Source organism: Symphalangus syndactylus, chromosome 16, assembly GCF_028878055.3.
Source record: "Symphalangus syndactylus isolate Jambi chromosome 16, NHGRI_mSymSyn1-v2.1_pri, whole genome shotgun sequence".
Taxonomy (NCBI): Eukaryota; Metazoa; Chordata; class Mammalia; order Primates; family Hylobatidae; genus Symphalangus; species Symphalangus syndactylus.
In genome coordinates, this window is record NC_072438.2 from 88,971,944 (window position 1) to 88,985,210 (window position 13,267).

General features: G+C 39.0%; 1 protein-coding gene across 1 annotated transcript in view; it reads left to right on the plus strand.

The window, feature by feature from the left end:
- DNAH5 (dynein axonemal heavy chain 5) overlaps positions 1-13,267 on the plus strand; it is a 319,657-nt gene that overhangs the window by 264,330 nt on the left and 42,060 nt on the right. The window contains exons 67-69 of the mRNA XM_055246049.2: positions 6,401-6,644; positions 7,976-8,090; positions 8,587-8,777. Coding sequence (XP_055102024.1) covers positions 6,401-6,644; positions 7,976-8,090; positions 8,587-8,777 — 550 coding nt within the window. The remainder of the gene's footprint in view (positions 1-6,400; positions 6,645-7,975; positions 8,091-8,586; positions 8,778-13,267) is intronic.

The window sequence follows — 13,267 nt, forward strand, 5'->3', positions numbered from 1 at the left end:
ATTCCCACACACAATGTTTAACAGTTCCCTTTTCTCTGCATCCTCACCAGCATTTGTTATTTTTTGAGTTTTTGATAATAGCCAACCCAGCTGGGGTGAGAAGATACGTCATTTTGGTTCTGATTTGCATTTCTCCGACCATTAATGATGTTGAGATTTTTTTCATATATTTCTTGGTCATTTTTATGTCTTTTGAGACATGTCTGTTCAGATAATTTGCCTTTTTTTTAATCAATTTTTTTTTTCTGTTGAGATGTTTGAGTTCCTTGTATGTTCTGGTTATTAATCCCCTCTTAGATAAATAGTTTGTAACTATTTGCTTCCATTTTGTAAGTTATCTTTTCACTCTGTTGATTGTTTCCTTTGCTGTGCAGAAGCTTTTTGATATAACCCCATTTGTTTATTTTGACTTTTGTTGCCTGTGCTTTTGAGGTGTTATTCATAGACTCTTTTCCCAGACCAGTGTCCTGAAGCATTTCCTTTGTGTTTTCTTCTAGTAGTTTTATAGTTTCAGGTCTTACTTTTAGATCTTTGATCTATTTCTTACTTTTAAAATTCCCTTTGGAATATATTACAGTTTATATAAGAATTTTACATCGTAGCCTTAGAATTTATGTAGAACACTTAGCACAAATCTTTACTCTTTTATCTATCTGTCTATCTATCTATTATCTATCTATCTATCTATCTATCTATCTATCTATCTATCTATCAATCAATATATCTGTCTGCCTGCTAAGAGATAATCCCTTTGGTAGGAAAGAGACTTACGGATAAAATTATTTTGATTAATTTTGCGTCATCATATTAATCTGAAAATGTCTTATCTTCTTATGAATTGGTGGAATGAAAGCAATTGTTTAATAAAAATGTTTAAATCAGCCATATAAATGAAAATATGCCTATAACCATAACCCTAACTAGGTTTTCAATCTTTTAACCTTGAACTAAAACCAAGCAACAATTGTTCTATTTTTTTTTCTCAGATAATCTTTCTTTTGCCAATAACTTTCTAGTGCCCAAGTATTTGGCCACTTGTTTCTATTTAATATGCAGATGGCTTTTGGGATTCCAAATAGTACTTTAAATTATACTATTTACTTAGTATATTTTATTTTCATCTGTTTCAAACTTTGGGGAAATGTACTTCTTAGCTTTATTTTAATCCTTTGGGAATATAGGCAATTACTTTAATCGACAAATTTGTTAACAATGATATTAAATTGACTACAGCCATCTCAATAATGTTCAATCTTTTTAGTTACTATTTTTTTTTATCAAGGATTGAATGGTTTGCCACTCATTGTATACATCATTACTATGTTTATTTTATTAATGTTTGTTTCATAAGCAACATGGAGGCATGACTTTAACCCAAATTCATAGTTCTCAAGTAGAAATAAGATTAGAAAAGTAGATTGTGACAGGTTTTGCCAACTATATTGAGAATTTTGGACCTTTCAAAATAGGTAAGGGCGATCTCTTGAGTGACTATGAGTGGAAAAGGGTTAGCAGGAAGACCAGTTTTGTTAAAGTAGTCCATGAATGACAAGTAAATTCTCAAGTAGGGCAGTGGTTATGTGATTGAAAAAATGGGCAGAAAGGTAAAGGTTTTTGTGCAGCAAGAATTGATAAGACTTGGTTCTGCTTTTGAGTTTGATAGTCCATGCTCTCATTCCCAGTTGAAACAAAAGTATTTGTCCTTAGCATTCTAAGTTCTCCTTTCTTATCCCTTTTCAGCTACTTTGTTATGCACTTTTATGGTAATATGTGAAATTCAAAATATCATTTGTCATTTACTTTGTGCCACATTTCAACTTGATTTTTCAGACTACTTATTTTTACAATAAGCATTATCATGCTTCTGAAAATTTGGCCAGAAATGAATCAAGGGAGAAGATGGAAGGGAAGAGACATTTTGAGCAGTTATCATAATCCAGTCACTACCTTAGCTGCATTACTGGTGATATCTTCACCATAATCCTATGAGCAGTTTTTACATACATTTTGTGGATGAAAATACTGAGGCTTTCAGAGTTTTAAAACATGGAAAATGTCATGTAGCTGATGGGTTTTGAGAGCTACAATTCAAACATATGTCTTCCTGATGTCAAAACTGTCACTCTTTCTACTGCTTTACTTTTCTTCCCTTACCTGTCTTCAGGTGAAGACCTTTAAATGCTCACCCTTAGGAACTCAGAAATGATAGTGATTGTGTGTGAAATTTATAAATATGGCAATAAAAATTGTTTGAATTTTCATTATCACTTTTATTTCCTAGTACAACCGTAATGTGAGGGCTTTTATTATAACTGCTTATGGAAATGAATTTTATAGCAGCCATTAAATGTCACTTGTTTGTACTAATTTCTACATTTTCTGAAATTTGAAATTCTCATCTAGTGAATCAATGAATTGAAATAACCACTAAGGGAGCTTTCATATGTAACCAGATAACAGATGGAAACAAAGATGATAAGAGCAAGTTTTGCTTGAGTTGCTACATCTTAAAGAATTAGGAATTGACACAAATCCTGAACTTTTGTGTTGCTTAAAGAGGGAATTCTTCCTTTCCTGGAAGGTCCCCAGACCTGATTCACTGTGCTCAGAGCATGAGTTGAGAGTCTGGTGGGGTCTTACCAACTATAACCATTCAATCAATGGTGATTAACTGGCTGAAGCATAAAGCAGAGGCCAGTGGTCTTTGCTGTTTTGCCTTCATGCAGTGTTGTTAACACCTCCTGTATTTTTAACATCATGGTTTTCAGAGAGTGAGCATTTCCACATCTGCATTTCTGGCACAAAGACTATATTTTCCAGTTCACTGTGTATTTCAGTTTATCAATTTGAAAACAGATGCAACATTTCATCATTCAATCTGCAGTGTTAATTGAGTGCCTACTATATACCAGGCTTTGTTTCACTAATTTGGGAATTTATCAATGAACAAAATAGACTAACAGACCAAACTATCCCTGGAGCATAACATATAAATAATTTATGTTAGAAGGTGGTAAATGCCATAAAAAGTACAGACACTGGTGAGCGGGAGAGCTGGGAAGTCAGCTAGTGGGCTAGCATTTTAAAGAGGGTGGTCACAGTGGGGATCACTGAGAATGTGACATTTGAGGAAGACTTGAATAAGGGAAGAGAATGAGTTATTTGGAAGAAGAACAGACCTGATAGAGCAGCAGCCAATGCAGAGGCCCTGAGGCAAGAGAGTTCCTTGTGTGTTTAAGACAGTGAGTCTCAAAGCATGTTTCCTGGAATAGCAGCATCATATCACATGGGATTAGAAGTGCAAATTCCCAGATGCTGTTCCAGGCCTACTGCACAAGCCTTCCAGGTGATCCTAATGCACTGAAATTTGAAAACCACTGATGTAGGAAATAGCAAATGTGACTGGAGCAAAGTGAAAAAGGGGAGAAAAGTAGGAAATGAGGTCCCAGCAGTAATGAAGGAGGGGGCAGCTTGGTAGAGCCTTATAGGCCTTGGTAAGGTCTTTACCTTTCACTCTGAGTGGAAAGATTGGCCACTGGAGGGTTTTGAGAGAGGAAGTATGTTTTAGTAGCATCATTCTGACTGCTGGGCTGGGAGTAGACCAGGGGGTAAGGCTGGAGGTAGAGAGACCTGTTTAGACCTCCTAATTTAGAGAGGGGGTGACGATGATAGTTTAAACCAGGGTGGTGATAGTGGAGGGAGTGAGAAATGATTAGATTCTGAATCTCATTTTGAAGTGGAGATGATAGAATTTGCCAATGAATTTGTTGTTGAATTTGAGGAGAAGAAAGTGACCAAGCAGGGTTCAAAAGTTTTTGCCAGAGCATCTGGAAGAATAGTGTTGCCATTTGCTGTGCTGTGGAAGGCTGAGGTGGAGTGGGTTTGAAGGGAGGATCAGACGTTTAGTTTTGCTGATGGTGCTAAGTAGAAGTCTCTTAGATGTCCAAGTAGAGATGTTGAAAGGAGGTATGATCTGAAGCTGAGATATAAACTTGGGAGTTATCAGCATAGCGATAGTGTTTAAAACAAAATGTAATTCATGGAGTAGTATGGGGATAAGTTTCTCGTAAGCATAAACTAAGTACTAAAAATGAATAATTATAAGAGCCACTAAAGGGAAGAACTTGCGTAATGGTTAACAGTGACGGTTTGGGCTAGGTCTGGCCTCTCCTTTCCCTCCATGTCTGTGCGCATACTGGATCATAACAAAGGTAAATTGTGTAATTAATCATGTAATCAGTGAGTAGTCCATTATGTCTTATATGGTTTCATATGATTCATCACTGCGTCACTTTAGATTTCTGGCTTTCTCAATAGGGAGTAGAATCTATAAAACCTACAGTATTAGTCCATTCTCTCACTGCTATGAAGAAATACCCGAGACTGGGTAATTTATAAAGGAAGGTGGTTTAATTGACTCACAGTTCTTCATGGCAGGGGAGGCCTCAGGAAACTTACAATCATGGTGGAAGGCAAAGGAGAAGCAGGCACCTTCTTCACAGGGTGGCAAGACAGAGTGAGTGCAAGCAGGGGAAGTGCCAGATGCTGATAAAACCATCAGATCTTGTGAGAATTCACTCACTGTTACGAGAACCGCATGGTGGAAACTGCCCTCATGACCCCATTACCTTTACCTGGTGCCACCCTTGACACATGGGGATTATGGGGATTACAATTCAAGGTGAAATTTGAGTGGGGTCACAGAGCCAAACCGTATCACCTACTGAGTCATATCCAGAGTACCCATTTGAGAATGTACATTTCTGAAGCTGGTCTAGAGATGTGAGCTTGGTACCATACGTTCAGGTAGCTGCCGTGAGTCCAATCAGAACTGTCAAACACACTGTCAAAATCACAGGTAAAGCTCCTGTGATTTTGCTGTTTGTCACCTGCACTTAACCCTAGTTTCCCCGCATTTTACCTATAATGAATTGTACATTATAAATGCAGTTAAATGTAGGTAAATTGTCAATGGACTCCATATCCAGGAAGCTCTTCAAATAAACTCTCTAATACGTAAGTTTCATTTTAAATTTGTAAATATCATTTTATTGTTTTTTCCATTTTTGATTCTTTAGCGTCACAGATAGATTCTCTCATATAGCAAGCTGATATCCATGTACAGTTTGACTTGGTGCCAGAAGCATATTTCTCTTTTGTCTCCCTGCCTCTGAGCTTCCTCTTCCTGTGGCTTGCTCGGTGTCACACGTATTTCTCCTTCTCCCACCCTTGCCACCAGCTCCATCTTTTCTTTCCTTCTCTTCCTCTATCTCTCCCTCTCCAAACTGCCAAGAGGAAGAAGTCACCAATAAGGATAATAGTCTTCCAAGGCCTCACTCTTCCAGCTGTCTACAAAGCTCCCTCAGAAAAGATGCAAAACTTTTCTACTCTTGGAGAGAACAGCAGGCCAAGAAGACTTTTCAGTTTAAACGTGTTCACAGTTTCAGCTCAGGTTGCTTGCCTAAGATTTCGGAGAGTAGTTTTTCACAGACTTGGATACTTTTTCAGTTAGCAAGTTTGAAATAACCACATTTAAACAATAATGGAACTCTCTTAAGAAAGTAGACAGAAGTAAACCTATTTAATCAGAGATATATATATCTCTGTCTTCAAATATATTTCCCCTTCACAAGAAGATTATATGTATAATATTAAATATAATCAGAGCAATCACTTGAAACTGATTTGATTTTAGAAAATAAATGGGTAATTAAAAGGATGCTGGTAGTATTTTTTGCAGGTTTCATGTTGCTTGGCGCCTGTTCTTCCTTCCTCTGTTACTTCTCCTCCTCCTTTTTTTCTAACATTTTATTTTTTATTTTATTTTATGTTAGATAGAGTCTCACTCTGTCATCCAGGCTGGAGTGCAGTTGCGTGATCTCGGCTCACTGCAACCTCCGCCTCCCTGGCTCAAGGGATTCTCCTGCTTCAGCTTCCCAAGCAGCTGGGACTACAGGCATGAGCCACCATGCCCAGATAATTTTTTTTGTATTTTAGTAGAGACAGGGTTTCACCATGTTGGCCAGGCTGGTCTTAAACTCCTGACCTCAAATGATCCACCCGCCTCCGCCTCCTAAAGTGCTGGGACTACAGGTATGCGCCACTCCGCCCAGCTATTTTTTTTTTGTATTTTAGTAGAGACGGGGTTTTACCGTGTTGGCCAGGCTGGTCTCAAACTTTCAACTTCAAATGATCCACCCGCCTCTGCCTCCCAAAGTGCTGGGATTACAGATGTGAGCCACTGGGCCCGGCCCTTCTTTTTTGATGTCCATATTTCCTGCAGTTGATTATGATAAATACAGTACGGGAGCTTCATAGCAGCCATGTAGGTTAACGTCTTAAGGAATACTCAACAAGAGTTGTTAATTGAGGTAGAAAATATATTTATGCAAATTAATAGGAATTGGAGAAAGAAAGAACTCATCTGATGGAAGATGTAACTGCAAACAAAAGAAGGATGAAGGAACTAGAAGATAACTTGCTTTACCGCCTGACAAGTACCCAGGGGTCCCTGGTAGAAGATGAGAGTCTCGTTGTCGTGCTGAGTAACACAAAAAGGACAGCCGAGGAGGTGACACAGAAGCTAGAAATTTCTGCTGAGACAGAAGTTCAAATTAACTCAGCCCGGGAGGAATACAGACCTGGTGAGTTTGGTAATGAAAGACAAATGTCACAGGAAAATGAAATGAGAGAGGAATGAGAATTAGAGAAATGGAAGGATGTGAGGGAGTTGTACAAATGATTATGCAAAGTGGAGGTGTTTTGTGGAATTTCTGTTGGGAAATACTCCGTAAAATGGAGGTCAAAAATTTTTTATAATGGTATAAATTTTCTGGGTACTTGTCATTCATGTTAGTTGGTAAATCCTTTAAGGTTCTCATGAATTTATTTTGATGTTAGAAAGTAAAGAAGGAGAATTTTAAAAAATCTGATGACTACAAATTAGTGAAATCTGAGGAATTAGTGCACCAGTTATTTATCATTTGGTAACACTATGTTGATATTTTGTGTATAGTTTTTGTATTAGGAAGGTAGTTCTGTGGTCTCTTGGGAGATTTTTTATCCTCAGCCACCAGTTTGCAAATTGGCCTTGTACAAGAGAAACCTGCTAAATAATTCAGTTGGATTGGCTATCTTTTAGTATTTTATTATTCCTCTTAACAAATAATCGGCCGGGCGCAGTTGCTCACGCCTGTAATCCCAGCACTTTGGGAGGCCGAGGTGGGCAGATCACCTGAGGTCAGGAGTTTGAGACAAACCTGGTCAACATGGTGAGACCAGCCTGGATAACATGGTGAAACTCTGTCTCTACTAAAAATGCAAGAGAAAAAAAAATTAGCCAGGCATGGTGGTGAGTGCCTGTAATCTCGGCTACTCAGGAGGCTGAGGCAGGAGAATCTCTTGAACCCAGGAGGCGGAGGTTGCAGTGAGCCGAGATCACGCCACCGCACTCCAGCCTGGGGGACAAGAGCGAAACTCCGTATCAAAAAATAATAATAATAATAATTAAAATGTCATTTATTGTTAGAGAGGCAGAAGCGTCATCTTTGCAATAGCTTGTTTTGCAGGCTTGAAGCCCAGGTTAGGCATAGCTTCTCCCTGGAACTTAAGGATGAGGTCCCTAATGGCTACCTCGCTTGCTGGGTGTTAAACACGCAACCTTTGAAATTTCTGTTGTTGTCTTTTCTACCTGCAGTAAAAATAGTAAAATATTTTTACGAGGGGTCTAGAGATTCTAAAATAAGAAGTACCATTTAATAAATACAAATAGTTGATTACTTACAAAATGTTGTAAATAATAAATAAATATATTAATAAATGAGTATCGCTTTGTATCCCGTATCTGGTAGGCAGCCACTGATAAGATATAAAAGTAAAAGTTGTCGTTTTCATTTAGAGTTTAGGCTGATCTCTTTGCATGGATCATTTATTTTCCTCTCTCGTAGCACATGCAACCTTGCTCTTTGTCTTCCAGTGGCTACACGGGGCAGCATCCTCTACTTCCTCATTACTGAGATGCGCTTGGTTAATGAGATGTATCAGACTTCGCTTCACCAGTTTCTGGGCTTATTTGACCTTTCCTTAGCCAGGTACGTCTGTACTCGGGAAGCCAAGCTGAATTCTATATCTGTGCACTAAAATGATGACATTACATTTATAACTTCCTTCTCCATTGTTAGTAAGAGTCTTTTTCTTTTTTAAATCTCAGATCAGTGTAATTACCAATGTGTTAACAAATCATTCTGATTTGCCATTTTATGCCCAGAGAAAACTCTATCAACTATTTATCCATTGATTTGCTTCCTTTGGCTTCATGTGTTTCTGTTAAACAAGAAAATTCCCAAGATATCGTTGTGAGTGATGATGCCCTGCAGGTAGAATTGATTTAGACAACATTCGGGCTTCTGTTATGTTATTTCGTGTTGAGAGAATGCTTGTTATTTTAGATTTAGGAGGCTTTCTCTTGATGTGTAAAAATAAGAATTCTTCCTCCAAAGTTACTTATTTTCCATTAAAGACAATTGTTTTTACAGACAATTGAAAAGGGCAGTGGGATAAGCCTGATTTAAATGTTCTCTTCACCAGGTCTGTCAAGAGCCCGATTACAAGCAAGAGGATTGCTAATATCATCGAGCACATGACTTACGAGGTTTATAAGTATGCTGCCCGAGGGCTGTACGAGGAGCACAAATTCCTGTTCACCTTGTTGCTTACCCTAAAGATTGACATCCAGAGGAACCGAGTCAAGCATGAAGAGTTTCTCACTCTTATTAAAGGTCAATATAAGAATAGAGACTATAGCCCACAGGTGCAGATGGAGGAGTTATTGTGAAAGCCCTTTGCAGTACACTTTTTGGTTATAACAATTTCCTTGCATTATGTAAGACTGCATTTAGATGACATATTTTATTTGTTCTTTTCTTGAGTGATAAGTATCTGTTGAGGACCTACTGTATACCTGGGCATGGAACAGGTGTTTGGGGCATGTCAATGAACAAAAACCCTTGAAAAGCATATATAGATTTAGGGAGGGTACAGAAAAAAATAATAAAATAATAAAAGAATTTTATAGTGAGTGGGAAGATGGTAAGTCCTATGGAAAAAAGAGCAGGATGAGAGGGATGGGAAGTTACAGGGCATGTGAAGTGGGAGAAGCTTCAAGCTTTAAGTGGGGTATTCAATGGGATATTGAATGGGGTGGCATTCCTAAGAGATCGGTAGGTGGGCAAAGACCTGAAAGAGCAGGAGGTGCTGGCCATGGGAACATTTAGGGGAAGAGGGCTGAAGCAGAAGGGATGGCATCAGGTCAGGCCTCTGGTGGAGTGAGGCTGGTATGATGTAAATAAAACAAAGTGACTGGGTGATGAGTGAAGCAGATGAGGACACTGTGTAGCTCATCCTGTGGATGACTTATTTTGCATCTACTGAAGTATTGCTCGCAGCCTTGTCCCCTGGGCCATTCAAACAAAACAGCCCAGTGGAAGGCTGGAAAACATAAATTCACTATCACATTCTTGAATGTCTTGAAAAAAATATTTGAAGTAACTATGTGTCTTAGTTCTCAATGCTATAAGAAATTACTATAGACTGGGTGGCTAATAAACAACAGACATTTATTTTTCACAGTTCTAGAAGTTGGAAGTCCCAGATCAGGGTGCAGCACAGTGGGTTCTAGTGAGGAGCCTCTTCTGGGTTGTAGACAACTGTCTTCTCATTGCATCTTCACATGCTGGGGAGCAGAGAAGAGGAAGCAAACTCTCTAGTGACGGTTATAAGGGCACTAATCTCATTCCTAAGGGCTCTGCCTTCATGACCTCATCTAATCCTAATTATGTCTCAATGGCCTCACCTCCCAGGACTGTCAGAATTGAGATATAGGGTTTCAACCCATGAGTTTTGGGGAGACACAGTATTCATCCCATAGCACTATGAAAATGATGCCAGGGTCTAAATAGATTCATCTAATATTTCTAAACCAAGTCTTTAGAAATAAGACTTAATTTTATCTAGCAGGAGATTTTCATGCTTAACATGGAGAGTGGATTTGTAGGGGAACTTGAAGATGACCCCTAGGGGAACAGTAGGGAAGGAATGTGGGTATACACATGCTGTGCCCTGGTGGGGGTTATAGGTCCATAGTCATACATATGCAAATGCATTTTCATATGCATATACATATGCATATATGTGTGTGTATATATATATATATCTTATAGTAGCAACAAAGACTCATCTGTTTAGATTTGAACTTAGAAATGGTTAAATTATAGACAATCTCTCTCTCTTTAATTGTCTCTAACCATTAAACACTTACCCTTTAGCTATATTTGAACCTTATTTTCCAAATTTCCTAAATCAGAATAATTGACAGATGAGTCTCTGGAGAGAAAGATGTGTAGATGTAAGAGCTGCCTTCTCTGGTGAACCCTTAATATGTTACTAATTTCTGGCCCCAGTGACTCTAGTCCCCCGTTTCTAGAGTTTTTCAATGGATTGTTGTGCCTGTCATTCTCAACTCAGGCGTGAAATGTATTTCCACATAGAAATAACTTTGAAGAGAGTGTCCAGCTCTTGCTGAAATACTGTGAAGCATATCACAGTTTGTCTTCATGATAGCAAACATAAGATTTAGAGTTAGGAAGTTGAGAGTTAAAATATGTGTTGACTTTGTCACTTTCTTGATCTTGAGAAGGTCATTTACCCTTTTCAAACTCCAGTTTCCTCATCTATAATACAAGGATAGTAAAATCTACATAGTAGGATTATTGAGAATTTACACAGTTTATGTAAATCCTGATACATAGGATATGCTTAGCAGATGATGGGCATCATTATATTATCTTCATCACTTTAGTTATTTTGATTAGTCTGATTCTTGTATGGGTTGGACTGGTTGTCATGGGTCTTTGGCTTTCAGCAGCTGTTTGTAACACTACTTTATGAAACAGTTTCAGAGGAAACTTTGGAGCAAGATTGTGTTGCAAATCTGCCCTTCAATGGTTAGGTTGATGAGAGCTACCTGGTGATATAACTCTCTCTGTAAGGACTTTAAAATCATTTAACATAATTTAAAATGTTATTTAGATAGTGTTATGGTGCCAATATTTGTATCCGACTAAAATTCATATGCTGAAAATCTAAACCCCAAGGTTATGGTGTGAGATGGAAGGATTTTTGGGAGGTGATTAGGTCATAGGGGCAGAGTCATGATAAGGGATTGATGCCCTTATAAGAGAGGCTCACCCGGGTACGATGGCTCAAGCCTGTAATCCCAGCACTTTGGGAGGCTGAGGTGGTCAGATCACTTGAGGTCAGGAGTTCAAGACCAGCCTGGCCAATGTGGTAAAACACCGTCTCTACTGAAATACAAAAAATATTAGCCAGGAGTGGTGGCTCACACCTGTAGTCCCAGCTACTTGGGAGACTGAGGCAGGAGAATCATTTGAACCTGGGAGGCAGAGGTTGCAGTGAGCCGAGATTGCGCCACTGCACTCCAGCCTGGGTGACAGAGCGAGACTCCCTCTCACAAAAAAGGGGCCCAAGAGAGACCCCAACTCCTCCACTATGTGAGAATTGCAGTGAGAATATGGTCTTCTGTGAACCATAAGTGAACTCTTACCAGACACCAAATCACTGGTGCCTCGAACTTGGACTTCCCATCCTCCAGAACTGTGATAAATAAATTTCAATTGTTGATAAGCAGAGTGCCTCCCAGAATATGACATTCTGTTATAGAAGCTTTTGAGCCCAATAGCCACAACAGATTTCCATTTTTTTTTTTAAGACAGGGTCTTGTTCTGTCACCCAAGCTAGAGTGCAGTGGTGCAATCACAGCTCACTGTAACCTCAAACTCCTGGGCTTAGGTGATCCTCCTAAGTAGCTAGGACTACAAGCTCATGCCAGTACATCCAGCTAACTTTTAAATTTTTTGTAGAGATGAGGTCTCATTATGTTGCCCCAGCTGGTCTCAAACTTCTGGATTAAGCTGTCCTCTTGCCTTCTCCTCCCAAAGTCCTGGGATGACAGATGTGGGCCACTGCTCTTGGCCTCAACAGTGTTTGGATGGTGGTCTTTTAGTCATTTCCAAGATGGGAAAGGCTCAGCCTAGATTATTCTCTAAGTCTGCCTTAGCTATGACAATTTATGATTGTGTGGCATAGCTTGTATAAAACTTTCATTATAAGCATGTATCATTTTCACAAAGTATTATGGTAAAAACCCAAACTTACTTTTTTTTTTTTTCAAAGCAAGAGTTTGAGGAAAGAAGGGAATGGCACAATTCTCGATTATCTGGACAATTTATTTCAAATTATTCCTTTCTCAGCTACTTATTCATCAAAGGTCTATTTAACTTGTTACCACATTATTCAGGAGTATGTCCTCTCCCCCAAGTTACAATCACTATTTGTGCCTAATTGTGTACTTTGGGAGCCGGCAGGTTAGTCATGACATAGTTACCCTCTACTAAACAATAAGTAATACTCTGGCCTGCGAGGAACACTCTTTCCTTTCTGTGAATAGCCTTTCCCTAACCCTCTGGGTGGGTGTCTTATTCTTTTCAGTGTGTTGGAAAATGGACAGTTGCTAAGGTGCAACATTTTATTCAACAAAATGCATTGTCTTTAGGTCTTTGCTCACTGGTGTTAAAACAATCTGTTTTCATTTTACAAGCTAATATTTTCTTCAAATTGGCTTCAAGGCCATACTTACCTCATTGTAAATACATTTTGATGGATTTGGCAAAAAATAACAATTTAGTAGTGTGCTTGGTGCCTGGATAAAATAGAGACTAGCTCAATAAATATCTTGAGTATTATCGTTTGTTTATAACCTACTCTGTTCAAACAAAGAGTTTTAAAGTGGCCAAATGGATTGATTTTGTCATTTTAAGAATAATGCATAGGCCAGGCACAGTGGCTCATGCCTTTAATCCCAGTGCTTTGGGAGGGAGGCTGAGGCAGGCAAATCACCTGGGGTCGGGAGTTCAAGACCAGCCTGACAAACATGGAGAAACCCTGCCTCTACTAAAAATACAAAATTAGCCAAGCGTGGTCATGCATGCCTGTAATCCCAGCTACTCGGGAGGCTGAGGCAGGAGAATTGCTTGAACCTGGGAGGCAGAGGTTGTGAGCCGAGATCACGCCATTGCACTCTAGCCTGGGCAACAAGAGTGAAACTCCCTCTCAAAAACAAAACAAAACAAAACCAAAAAAAAAAAACCCACAGCACTTTGGGAGGCCAAGGTGGGCGGATCACGAGGTCAGG